The 13,630-nt window shown below is 43.3% G+C and overlaps 1 protein-coding gene across 2 annotated transcripts; it reads left to right on the top strand.

The window, feature by feature from the left end:
* Nucleotides 1-5,680: 5,680 nt before the first annotated feature.
* On the top strand, nt 5,681-11,941 carry zfp64 (zinc finger protein 64 homolog (mouse)). 2 transcript variants are annotated; one of them, XM_083768991.1, is made up of 6 exons: nt 5,681-5,832; nt 6,073-6,222; nt 6,397-6,543; nt 6,870-6,932; nt 9,093-9,344; nt 9,907-11,941. In XM_083768991.1, the coding sequence occupies exons 1-6, from the start codon at nt 5,811-5,813 to the stop codon at nt 11,307-11,309; spliced, it is 2,037 nt and encodes a 678-aa protein (XP_083625117.1). In that variant the 5' UTR covers nt 5,681-5,810; the 3' UTR covers nt 11,310-11,941. The 2 variants fall into 2 exon arrangements, with proteins under 2 accessions (XP_083625117.1, XP_083625116.1); XM_083768990.1 differs by having other exon boundaries at nt 6,070-6,222.
* Nucleotides 11,942-13,630: the final 1,689 nt, after the last annotated feature.

Genomic DNA, 13,630 nt, shown 5'->3' with positions numbered 1-13,630 from the left:
AAAGAAATACACTAAATATTTGTGATTTCTCTCTAGACATCTCTTTGTAGAAAATGAATCGTACGTTTTAAATTGAATCTGGAGGGTGTAAAAATGGACCCAGAGGTCTTTTTGAGTCCATGATTGACTGGGGATTTTTTACAGTGTAAAGGAGTAAACAACGTATAATCTAAGTCAGAACTGGATATTGTTTATGAAGCCATGCAAACCCTCTACTCATCAGCTGCAACCCCATCATCTGCATCAGTTGGCGGATACAAAGAGCACAACGCACTGGTTGCGTGTGAGCATGTGCTCCCTTTGTGTGCAAGTGTGCACTGCTCAATGTTCATATGTGTTATTATACTTAGTCGTACAACTGTGTCCTGCTTAAAAGTAGCCAATCTACAATCTCACAACATGCGTTGAAATCTGCTATTTTTGGTTTAGGACACTGCCACACCATCGTACGACGGTATACGACATGCTAAAGCACGCCTGTATGCACACCGTCTTTTTCGGTATGATAAAGTGGATTGATGCTTTCCAGACTTTGGGTCTGTTTTATCTGATGCTGAGATGGCAGCTGTTGACCAAAGGAATTCATACATGTGTGTATAATTTGTCTTGCAGCTCAAAACAAACATGCAGGGCTTGTTTGGGGACTTATTTTCCCACCCAATTTGACATGTAATTAATAGAAGGGTACCATCAATGTTTGGATTCTGTGTCGCTTGATTATAACTTGAGGGATGGGATAGGCTGGTCTATAAATATAAATACCTACAGTATTATTAATGTACATTGCACAGTCTTTTGTTATTTTTGTGTGTGTATATATAACAGAACATCTTCCGCACGACTTGAAACAATGCAGGCAGAGGCATGGCCACGGCACGACTATGAACTCACCATCTTATTTGCTTCCTCGTCTTGATGATGATAATCTTCAGAATGGCAACTGCAAATGAGCCTCCACTGAATCACACAAAAGGAAAAAATATATATGACATGAATTAGTAATGAGTAAAATTACTCAAACTCCGCACACCACGACCTGCCGCAGCACGGTAAGCAGCGGGCCCTGAGGTGACATACCTAGGTAAATATTTTATGTATAAATATGATTTCGGAGGGTCCTGGGCTGCTGGGCTGACAATTCCACCCAACTCATCACAACACACACCTAAATCATTAAGCTAGGAGTATTCTTAGAACCAATTTTCTATTTCTATTATTCACAGAAGCATGCTCAAAGTTCAGTTTTTCCCCCTCTGGTGTCCAGCATATGAGCCGATCTCCTGAGTAAATGGTGTTCCTTGGGTGCACTCTAGTGGAGACTTGGTATAATTGCTGTTGACAACTTACAAGTCATTGTGCAATTAAAGCATCTGCCTCTCCTGTGTGGCAGCGGGCTGTGATGGCTTGTGACAGCTCTTAGCCATTAAGGAACTGTAAGCAGCTGGCGTGCCTCAGTGGGGGAAAATAATGTGACAGAGGCGCTCCCCCCCATTGTTGCCCTTGTCTCGCAGGGGAAAAGAGGGACATTACATCACTCAGTGAATACGGGGGTGTCTCAATGAATGGAAACGGGGAGTGTCTACAAATTAGAACTGGCACAGCTGGATGTCCAAGTCCAACTGATATTGTATTCCGGCGTGAATTGTTGAATAAGCAGATCATTCCACAAAAACGGCAGGGGAATTTTAAACTGGTATCGAAACGTATTTCAGTGACAAAATAATCTTCCTTTGATGTCTTGTAGCATTGGCAACGTTTCATTAGAAGACGATTAGTACTGGGAACCTACACATTTAAAATCCTCAGTGTTCATTTATCCATTTGTCAATTAACACTAACGGGTTTTACTGAGTACCTCTGCTTCAGGACGTATTTGGCTACACAGCACAATACTGAGACGTCTCCAGCAGAATGAGGAGTGAAGAAAAGAAGCCTCCTCCTGGATTAGGGGGTGTCTGTCTGTCTGTGTGTGCGAACTCAAGATCAAAGTTGTGAACGGCCCATTCTCCACTTGCTTGCCGGGGTGAAATAAGTCGTTCTTTAATTACTCCATCTGAGTGTAAATGTGGTCTTTTGATGTAAACGAGTTTGTGTTGGGATTTACGTGCACATGATTTCGATGTTCTTCGGGTCAAGCAGATTTCATTATTTATTTAATTCTTCCTCTCCTTTCTTTGAACCAATGAAATGTCCCAATTCCTCTTCTTACCCTGAAGTGATGAACAAATCAAGGCTTATTAATATTACATAGATAAATGTGTGACTTGTCAGTCACACATTTATCTACACCCCCAAAACTTGAGGGGCACATTTTCTTTCTTTAATGAAATACTGGCTTCATGAATGTGAACCTGAGAGGGGGGGGGGGGGCTGGCATGTTTCTGTGTGGCCCCTAGAAGATGCATGTGATCATGTACACGCGCATATTCACTAGTATACAAGGTGCATGCCTGTTTGCAATGCATGTGCCTTCCCATTGTCTCTCAGGATTGCTGCTTCGGCAGTAAAGGAATCATTTCGGTGCCTCCTTTTATCATACAGTACAGGAAAGTCAGTGTAAGGAGGTTTCACAGTGGCAAGCAGGCAGTTAAGTTAAGGACCTGTCACTGAAAATGGAGCTGCATACAACTATGTTTGTTTTGAACTTGATTGTTTTATATTGTGTCCACTGTACAGCACTATGTAACCTTGTTTCGAAAGGTGCTTTATAAATAAAATGTACTTACTTGCCCACCTGCCCCTGGCAGTTGAGTTACATTTTCGGGCAGGTGGAGTTTGCTTTCAGGTTTCCCGACCAGGAAATGCTCATTCGAGAGTGGGCCCCCCTGACCACGTGGCCCGCGATTCGGTCGTGGACGGATTTTTTGGGGGGTATTTTGTTTTCATTTTTCTGTAATTTTGGGGTACCCTGCAGCCCCCCCAAAAAAGAGAGAGAGAGGCAGGCAGAATTGGATTGCAAATATGCAATACTTTACAATTTCATCATTCAAAGTCGGGGGCTCCAGCCCAACTTAGCCCAACGGTAGATCCGGCTCTGCTGGCGCTATACACCAAATCAAATCATGTGATTCACGTGCACGTTACATAATCAAGAACGACCCTTTTTTTCTGTTTTCACGCCCAGTGAAACACTGATGTGCGTCCAGCGCCCGGCCAGCACTATCACCGCTGCTCCCATAGAGTTATAAGGCTGCTCCCATAGAGTTATAAGGCTGCTCCCTGACGCTGGATCTGCTATTTTCGAGTCTCCTCTCCCACCAAGTGGTTAAGAAACTGTTGGACGACCAAAAACACTAGCTGGGGTTCCTGTGTTGCGTCACATTGAAATCGGTGACTATGAATACGGTTTCGACGGAAGCAACAGCTATTTGATATAGTCTCACACAGGGCCCTGCAAGCTGCGGGCCCCGGAGCTTAAGCTCCACGAAGTTCCATTGTTAATACGGGCCTGAGTGGACGCAACCGTCTATAAACACAACACCAGATATCTGTCTAAACACCTGAACGTGGCCAGAACACACTGTCTTCTGGTCTGTGGAATGTAGAATAAGAGCAATGTTTACCTATAATATCCTGTTTTCACTGCTGCAAACCTGTGGGGACGGGACGCACAGTCATATTCATAGCTATTTAGGTATTTCACATAAAATTTAAGTACGTATTCACTTGTTATCGTAAGGGGGGGGGGGGGGAGCAGATAATTAGAAAGACGAAAAAAAGGGCAGGGTACAACACTTTTTTTTCTTCTTTCTGATAATTTTTTCGGCCCAAAAATGTGTTTATTGTCATGATTTGTGCGAAAGGCCATTACTCGATCCTCCATTATTCACGGTAAACAAGTACGTTTGAGTGTGCACCCTGGCTTAAGCAAGGTCACAGAGACAGAAAGATTTCTATATAGGTGTCTGAAAAAGTAAGACATGTCAGAGCTCTCTGGGACAGACATGACAGCGCTGGCCTGCGCTTCAAGGGGCGCCGCGACCAACGGACTGATATGATCGAATGATTTGATTTGTGATGTAACTGGTCGTATTTGCTTTCATCCATGTGATTTGCTGTTCACATTCATATCACATGGACACATTCATTTTGGGATAGGTATCCCGGGCAATCATTAAAATATGCCAGTTCTTAAGATTCCATGACTTATGTTTACAGCCTGTTTATTGGACTTTATATAGCCTTTGAACAATAACGACGCATTACTATACCCCATGTTTTGGTGATCTAGGAATGCAATTAGCATATACATTATAGTCAAGCAATTGACTAAAGTCAAGTACAATTATATATTAAAGCAATTGGTTATAACAGTGTAATTAAATTGGACAAGACAAAATGTGAGGGGCCTTTGCAGTGCTTGCTGCTCCTACTATGTGGAATGCCCTGCCTTTGGCTTAAAAAAATTCAGAGTCAGTCGATTTTTAAAAAGTAAACATGTTGTCACCTGATTCTCTTATACAGCTGGTCTATGTTTTGTTTTGTTTTAATCCTTGAGTACTGACTGTATTTTGCATTATTATACTCAAGAGTGGATTGATTGATTGTTATTTATTAACGGTTTGCAGAATTACAGTACATTTCAAGCACAAACTCAATACAAAGACTGTTAACCGTGAGTGGGACCCAATTAAGCATTACACTTGTTTACAACTGAGGGTCCACCTTGTTGGTGGGCCCGGCCAAATGTTAAATGAGTTAATTGTCTGTTGGTTTTGTTACTTTACTTGTGTATAATCAGTTGTAGGCCTACTGTAAATGTGGTGGTGTAGGGCTTGTATTTCAAGTATTTAATTTTGACCCGAAAGGTCAGTAAAGTATCTGCTGGTTGTGGTGGGCCAGTCTGGGCCAAATTCCGTGAAAATGTCCGGGCCGAATTTTGACTCAGTCCAGCCCGGCTGCATGTCACTCACTTTCATGGGTTATACAGGGGTTCTGGTTCTGCGGTATTAAAAAAGGGGGGGATTTTCGTTCACTTACCCTGAATCACTCAAATTCCACGCACTTTTGTGTGATGGACGACGCCTGGGTCTCCGTCGCCTAGCACTCGAGTGACCTACAGTTAATCGATGGAGAGCATAATATATATTAGGCAATTTAAATGATGCTTTTGTTTCGACGCTAACTGACCCAAATTGGGCCGAATTAACTTTACAGCTGGAAGTTCTACAAAGATACTACAGCTGAGCTGAGTAAAAGCCATGTTATTGGTTAATAAGCGGCCTAGGCAGGATTGCAAGTGCGACTTCTCTCCTCTCCCTTTTAAATTGTTCCCGATTCACGAAGGTCAACAGTCAGCAGTGCACCTCACCAAACCAGGTGTGCCGTGCGTTACCTTTCCAGCCACATAATAATGTAATAATAATACGGCAATATGCATAATTCACACGCAGAGCATTTGTTTACATCATGTATAAACTGTCATGAATATGTTAACGTTACATTACACAGTGACATTTCTGTTTATGAGCTACAAACCTTCAAGGAAAGCATGGAGAGGCATGCGTGCATGGTTTTCATTCAGACGATCTCCTGCACAATAGGTGGCAGTAATGGTCGTGTGATTGATTCCATGGCCAGACCAGACTGTCCCACCGCCGCAAACTTGCCAATGCTGTCGTAAAAAACGAGCTGTGTTTACAATGTTGCCAAAAGAAGTGACTTGAATCGGATCCGTACATTTGGCATTGATATAGACATTATATTGTCGCAGCGTTCGCTATCATAAAGGCATGAAAATTATTTTTGGGTAAGTCACGTTTTAGCTGTTTTGGGACCCTGAAAATGAGCTGATCTAACAAGCGTGCAAAATGGCAACATATAACACCGAAGGTAAGGAGTCACACTAACTAACGTTATCGATAATTAACTATTGATTAAAATGGTTGACATTTCAATATAACTATGAAGTCATAACAATCAGCATGTGCTCAACAACATTCTTGTGCAGCATTCACAAGAATCTGCGTCAAATCCGTTTACATGATGTAATGCATAGTCGACAGTCGTAGTAGGCCATATCAACTTGTTTAATGATATTTTTCATGCCCTCTCTTCCACTGTCATTAGCAGGTCATTCTGTTGTGTTGGAGGTTAGCCCAGATATCCACATCTGTGGTTTCTGCAAGCAACAGTACAATAATTTTGAAGTCTTTCTTGCCCACAAGCAAAATGACTGCCCCATATCCACCCCTGACATATCGGCCACCACTACTCTTACAGGTAAAGTATGGAATCTGTTTGCAAGCCGTAGATCTGATCCTATAATTTAACGCTTAGGTTTATGTCTGACTCTGAAAACCCCACTGATGCAAAACTGCAAATCTGTTCGTTTTCCAATACTGCACTTTTTGTTATGGATGTTGCAGTCAAACACCTGCTGTTCTTTCTCATCAGATTCCAGCACAGAGTTTGTTTTTGAGGAAACCTATCAGACCTGTGTCATGAGAGGTGTCAAAAAGATCCTGACCAAAGCACAGAAGACACCTTCTAAAAAATTAAAACCAGCACTCACTTCAAAGAGGCACAGCTGCTGTTTCTCAGGTGAGTTGCTGAAGCGTTCCTTCAAACCAGCTGCCAACCAAGGTCAAAACTGTAGGACAGTTTGTTGATTTTGATGCAGTAATGGTCTTTCTTTCTTTCTTTTTATATTTTGAGGTATTAAAAAGTCTTGGTCAATAAGTCAATAAGTCTTGACTGACTTAGATTGTCACTTCACTGTCATCTTTTAATGATATAAAATACAATACCCATTGGTATTGAAGGGGAGAAATTATCGACCGAAGCAGCAATCCTATATAGTATGTATACACACACACACACACACACACACACACACACACACTAACTGTATATCTCCTCTGCTCTAGGTTGCACTTTTAAGACGCAGTATGGCCAAAAAGATATGGAGCGGCATCTCAAGACTCATACGGGTATGTAGATGACAGCTGAGTGTTTTTACGGTGTGGCCCCTCTGAGGCAAGACATCTACTAGAGGGCCTGTCTGTCTGTCTAGGGCAGTGGTTCCCAAAGTGGGTTCTGGGGACCCCTAGGGGTCCTTCAGAGAGTTCCAGGGGGTCCCCAGCTAAATGATCATTAGGAACCAAATGGACTCTTATGGGTCTGTAAACTCAGAGAGTGTTGTTTTACATTTAACTCAAGCGATGACACTCTCAGAGTTAAATTAACATTGATTTTACAATATAAATTGGGGTCTCGGAGATATAAATGACACGGCAATGACGTCATTAAATGGGGGTCCGTTAGCCTAATGCATATCAAGCTGGTGGTCCTTGAAATTAAACGGGTTGAGAACAGGGGGGCAGTCAGACAGATATTTTGTGAAGCCACAAGGAAATCGGGATTTCCTGAAAGTTCATATAATGGCCTGTTGTGGCACTGTCATTGGGCCCAAAAAAACCCATAGCCCCATAGAAGTCCATGTATTTGGGCCCAACTTCACCTAGACTGTATTACCTTAATAAACATGGTCATGAATACTTTTTGCTTCCAGTCACTAGTTTAAAGTCTCATTTCTAATAATATTCTTTTTGGAAAATTATGGTCCCATTTATAAAAAACATGACCATAAAGTCACGCATGTTCTGAGGGGCGTGGCTACCGTTACAGTCTATGCTAGAATGAATAAAGAGGATGGCGCACGGAGGCGCGGCCTAGGCTCCTTGGGAGGTTTGCACATGCTCAGTGTAAACAGGAACGGCGATGATGAAATGTTCCAGCAGAGGTGCTAGATTAAAGCTCATAACTTGTGATGTAAATACTGAGATCCAGAACAGTTGAGAATTAAACAGCAGCCACCCTTCCCTTTTCAAATGTTTTGTATCATCCACAGCACTTGAATGAACAGTATCCATGTTCCTTTGTCATTTCACAAAAATAAAAGTTTGACACGTACTAAAGAACATGGAAAATCCACAAAAGAAAATATACAAAAACATTAACATTTAGTGAATGTACTTGTCCTTTATCTTTCAGTCTGTTATACACAAAAACCTTTCCACAGTGAAATTGATATACTTTTTAAAATAAAAACAAAATCTACTTTGTACTATTCTCTTTTTGCGATATCATTTTTATTATTTCAGTTCCGGGTCAGCAACTCTCATGCACCTTAATACTCTATGCTAGCACCTCTGCTGGAACATTCCATCATCGCAGTTCCTGTTTACACTGCACATGTGCAAACGTCCCAAGGAGCCTAGGCTGCGCCTCCGTGCACCATCCTCTTTATTCATTCTAGAGTCTATGAACGGGATCCCCCACCCACTCGAGTCAAAATAAAAACCAACTAAGAAGAAGGGGGGAAGTCCCGCCTCGTTGTCTGGGCGACTTACAATTCAAGGACTGACAGGCTTCATTTTACGTTCATGTTAGACCCGGGGAACGCTTTGTCCATATTTTTTACAGTCTATGGTTGAGAATCACTGCTAGAGCCATACAAATCTTCTCTTATGGGGGTCCCTGGCATATCTTTTCAAATGGGGGTCCGCAGGCAAATTAGTGTCAATTTGGGGGTCCTTGACATGAAAAAGTTAGTGAACCACTGGTCTAGGGTTCATTTACCTCCCTAATTTCTGGACGGATCAGTAATTTGGGAATGCAGTCATATGTTTTCACATTTGATTTTTTACTTTTCTGAACTGAAATTTTATACTGGAAGTCCATCCATGGGGGCCGGATTGGTCTTGAACTGCCCAAATGTGGAGATAACTAAATATCATGGCCACATGATGTCTGATATTTACTCTGTTATTCGTATAGCACTTTTCAAAAACAAGTTTACAAAAGTTTTAGTATGTTTATGTTAGGCTTACTGTCTTAAAACATTTTAAAATAGTGAAAATAGCCTATCTGCCAGCCTGCAAGCGTGTTGTGACCTTGTAGATCGGTTTCAGTTATAGTCACTACTTTTGTGTGACATGCAGAAGAAGGCATTCATTTACAAAACATATATAAAAAGTTGAAATAGGGGGTTCAAGGTTTCACAATAGAGTATTGTGTCAAAGAGTAAGATTGATTTCAGGTCATTGATGTACATCTTGTGTTTTGCTACCCGTGTTGCTTGTCTTCAGGTGAGAAGCCATTTGAGTGTGAGCTGTGCCACAAGCGCTTCAGCCGGCGAGACAAGCTCAACATGCACAGCCGCTCGCACACGGGAGAGAAGCCGCACAAATGTAAATACTGTCCCTACGCGGCGGCGGACAGCAGCAGTCTGAAGAAGCATCTCCGCATCCACTATGACGAGCGGCCTTTCAAATGCCAGATCTGCCCTTATGCCAGCCGCAACTCTAGCCAGCTTACTGTTCACCTCCGCTCTCACACTGGTGGGTTCTTAAACATCCTGCTGGTCTGGTCTCACAATGTTCTAAGAGTTTGGGGGGTCCAGGTGTTACAGGGGTAAAGTTCCTGCCCACAATTATCCATGGTGCCTCTAGCTTGACCGGGCGCTCCAAAGAACATAAGCTAAGACCCTCCCCAAACGTCTATGGTCCAATCACAGCTAAGCATAACATGGGTTAGACAAACCTCTCCACCAATAGTTTTCCTATCTGATAAAACACTGTTTTAAAAAAGAAATGCCACGCACATATTATTCCAATGTATATGGCAGGCCTTGTTGACGGATTTGGAAGAGATTTTGAAGGTCTGGTTCCAGTATATGAACCGGTATTTAATGTGTAAACTCCATGATATTTACATTGGAAAGAATGAGCCCGGCTGGAAAGTGTCTTAAGTGGGAGAGGCCGGGTCTTAGCCATAGGTTGTCTCTGTCCTGGGGACTCCTACAGGTTGGTCAGACGTGTGTGTGTGTGTGTGTGTGTGTGTGTGTGTGTGTGTGTGTGTGAAAATAATTTCAAGTCTTGTTTTATTATGACATTTCTGCAGGGGATGCACCGTTCCAATGCCCACAGTGTGACGCAAAGTTCAAGATCAACTCAGACCTGAAGAGGCACGTTCGGATTCACTCCGGCGAGAAGCCATACAAGTGTGACTTCTGCGACTACCGCTGTGCCATGAAAGGTAACCTGAAATCCCACATCCAGATCAAACACGGCACTGACAACTCCTTCCGCTGCCCCGACTGTGATTTCCAGTGTGCCAACAAAACCACCTTGCGGCACCACTCGCGAGAACACCAACCCACACAGCCTATTCAGTGCTCCAAGTGTACTTACTCCTGCTCCAGCAAAGGGGCACTCAAAGTCCACGAGAGGATCCATTCAGAAGAGCGTCCGTTCCGGTGCGACTTCTGTAACTTCGCCTCCAAGCAGCGTAGTAACCTTGTCATCCACAAAAAGAAGTGCCACTCGGATAGGCTAGAGAAAGGTGGTGGTGGTAAAAGTGGAAGAGGGGGGCTGAAATCTGGGGGAGGGGATTCTCCCAAACCCCTAGGCTCACGGTACCGGGCCAAGCTGGATGCGGCGCGGGCCTTCCGTTGTAACTTGTGTGACGCGTCCTTTGTCAGGGAGGATTCCCTGCGCAGCCACCGCAAGCAGCACAGGGACAGCCAGAATCCACTGCAGCTCCAAGTCACCACTCAGTCCACTAACATTGACTTGGATCCCGCCGTGCCCTCGCAGGACAGCGCCCAGCATCAAGTCCCCGTCACAGACCCTCTTATCGCCTCTTATTGCAACGCAGATCTCAAGGTAATCATCGCCCACCCTCTGGGCCAGGAGAGCCCCTTATTGCGGCCTAGCGCAGACAGCCAGCAAAGTAAGCCTCGCATGGTACTGCTAACGCCCGACAGCCAGGACATGGTTGTGAACTCCATGTTGCAGCAGGTCAACTTACTGGCACCCATGCCACACCTCGGCTCCTCCCAATCAACGGAAGGCACGATGGCGCCACAGACTGTCCTCCTGACACAGCTCGGCCCCGACGACGGCAGCAGCAGTCGGCTTCACCGGGCCCTGCTGCAGACTACCGTCGCCTCGCACCACGGCCCCAGTGGTGCCACATCGCAGACCTTCATAACGTCCTGCTCGGACCTAGAGGGACTCAACACCTTGATCCAGGAGGGTGGGAGCGAGGTCACCGTGGTGACGGAAGGCAACACGGCCATGGCTGCAGCCGGTGGTTCATCAGAGGACGCGTCCAAACACACCGCCTCAGCGGTGCACGAAGACAGCGCTTTGCCCTGTGGTGACGACGGCTTGCTGGTGCCAAACGTCAGCATGGGCGGCCACGGTGTGGTCATTCACAGCCTTCCGCTAATAATGTCTGCCCAATCAGGGCAGCAGAGTGCACTAGAACAGCTAGCCCCTCAAACCCTCTACTCGGAATAGCATGCCCATAGAAGGGCATCCCACAAAGACTTGGGTAGGGGGGTTAATAAGCTATATTAGCCTATATACAATAGTTGCATCATAAGCTATTTTCATGAGTTCATTTCATGTATGAACGCCAAGGCCTAGACATTGACTGTGCAAGCTCTACAAATGTAATGACAGCTTCACTCTTATCGTTACTTTGGAGAACATGATTCTGTTTTAGCTTTTAGAATAATGGTAGCTCTGTAATCCAAGACAGAATATTCGTGTTTTTCATTCTTAAACTATGACATTCGAAATAAACATGTAGGCCAATCAGAAAGTGGACACGATGGAACGCATTGTGAGGTGGTACTCTATTTTCACTATTTTATATGCTGGACTTAGATTCTTAATTTCTCTCTCTCTCTCTCTGTCTGTCTTTCTCTCTCTCTCTCTCTCTTTTAAGTTATCATTTTGTGTTCTCATCCTGGAGGCATCAAATTTAAGTATGATTTTTTTTGCGTAATTAATTTTTTGCGTAATTACATTTCTGCTTCGATGAGAATTACGTGCTGTCACTGTCAACACTTATGTCGAAAATATGTTATTTTTGTCAAGTCACACAGCACTTTGTCGCAGAAGCATATATTATGTTTTAGGGCGAAAACAGAAGTGGTGTTGAATGCATCAATTAATAAAACAATTGCTTGTTTCTCATTTTATCTATGTAATGAAGTTATCCAGTTTGTCCAGAGGGTGGCAGCAGAGCATGCGGAGGCAATACAATTTGCCTTTGTATTTGGCCTCAGATATTGTTATGCTTAAATTATTCAAAGTTTGTGTTTCCCACTGCAATTGTCTTGGACATTTTGAAACATGGACACAGATGCCATTATCAGACCATATGACGGTCTTTGGTTTCTAAACGCCTTGCTCATCAGTCAGCTCCTAGTAGACTTGAATAGAATCCACGTTGATATTGCTGGTGAGCTATTCTGACTATTTCTAAAACTAAGATTTGCTTTTAGTACAGTAAAGAAAGTGAAGGTTGCACCTCCATAAGTCCCCCTTCCTGTTCCTAGATGGCCACAAACTATGGTAGTTTTAATTAATGACTTTTAACATTTTAAAAGGAAAACATTTTTGAATGGGTTGGAAGACAGCTTATATACAAACAAAGCAAAGAAATTAATTGAAACCCATAGATGACATGTAAAACATGATATTGAAAACCTTTCTGTACCAGATGTTTGCCAATCAGAGTGGAGGAAAGGTCATCAGCCCACTATATGATAGCATTATGCTCTGATTCTGCATTGGACATATTGGACATATTGATTGAATGTGATGTTACATCACATGCACTGTCAGCAACTTGAGGTGCAACATATTACAGCACATGATGATAATGACATGAGAAATCCCATTTTGGGCAGCATGTGCGCTGGGCTGTTTTATGCACTTAATCTGTATTCTGGATTGTGAAAGTCTTGTGAAATTCCATTTTGCATGAGCCTTATGTATACGGTGAACAGATGTAAATCTACAAGCTCAGGACTCATTGTACCACAACATGTGATCTTGTAGAACGTCTATTTCCACTACTTTTTTAAAAATTGTAACTTAGGTGATTATGGCCCTGGACCCTGTTTGGGGTGTTTGAAAAATATGGTCACCTAGTTATGTAGGAAAAGCAAAACTCTGCTCTCTGATGCATCTCTTTGATCTATTATCTCACAGACTTCCAGGCACTAATTCCAAGCACCCTTGAGGAGGACGGTTAGCGGCAGCCCCCCCCCTCTCACATTCTGCATGAGACATCATAGCTGGGTTAAGTGCTTTCTCTACAGGCTACAACAAAAACGTGCTCCTTCCTGAAGCTTTGAACGGGTCCATGGTGTATTCCTGCGTCACTGTCATACATTTCAAAATTGGATTCATGGTTTTTGAGTGTCAAATGTATAATGATGGGTGTGACATGTTAACATATGTTAAGTGCAATAGTGCATGCACGGTAGGGGGTTTCAGGTATATTTAAGAAGAAATGGCTGACCCACTCCATAGTTCTGTTTTCAGTAAAGGTGTTGAGGTCTGAGGGCTTTGTCAGATAGGTAACAGGAATTTTAATTTGATCTCTTGATACTGTATGGCACTATAGTTCAGTTCCTTCCTTCCTGTGTTTTGAGATGTCAACCTTTGAATGGGGTCATAAATGTCTCCTTAAAAAGCAATTTCCACTCACAGCTGCCTAAAGAAATGATGCTTTCCTTCTGGTTATAAACAGATCCAGAGAGGTCCAGGTGATGGGGGGGAGAATGACCAGCACTATCGACTACATATGATCATTAGTAACA

The sequence above is a fragment of the Protomyctophum parallelum genome, assembly GCF_964188405.1.
Source record: "Protomyctophum parallelum genome assembly, chromosome: 7".
Taxonomy (NCBI): domain Eukaryota; kingdom Metazoa; phylum Chordata; class Actinopteri; order Myctophiformes; family Myctophidae; genus Protomyctophum; species Protomyctophum parallelum.
Note: the sequence above shows the minus strand (reverse complement) of the source record. Positions and strands in the feature narration are given on the sequence as shown.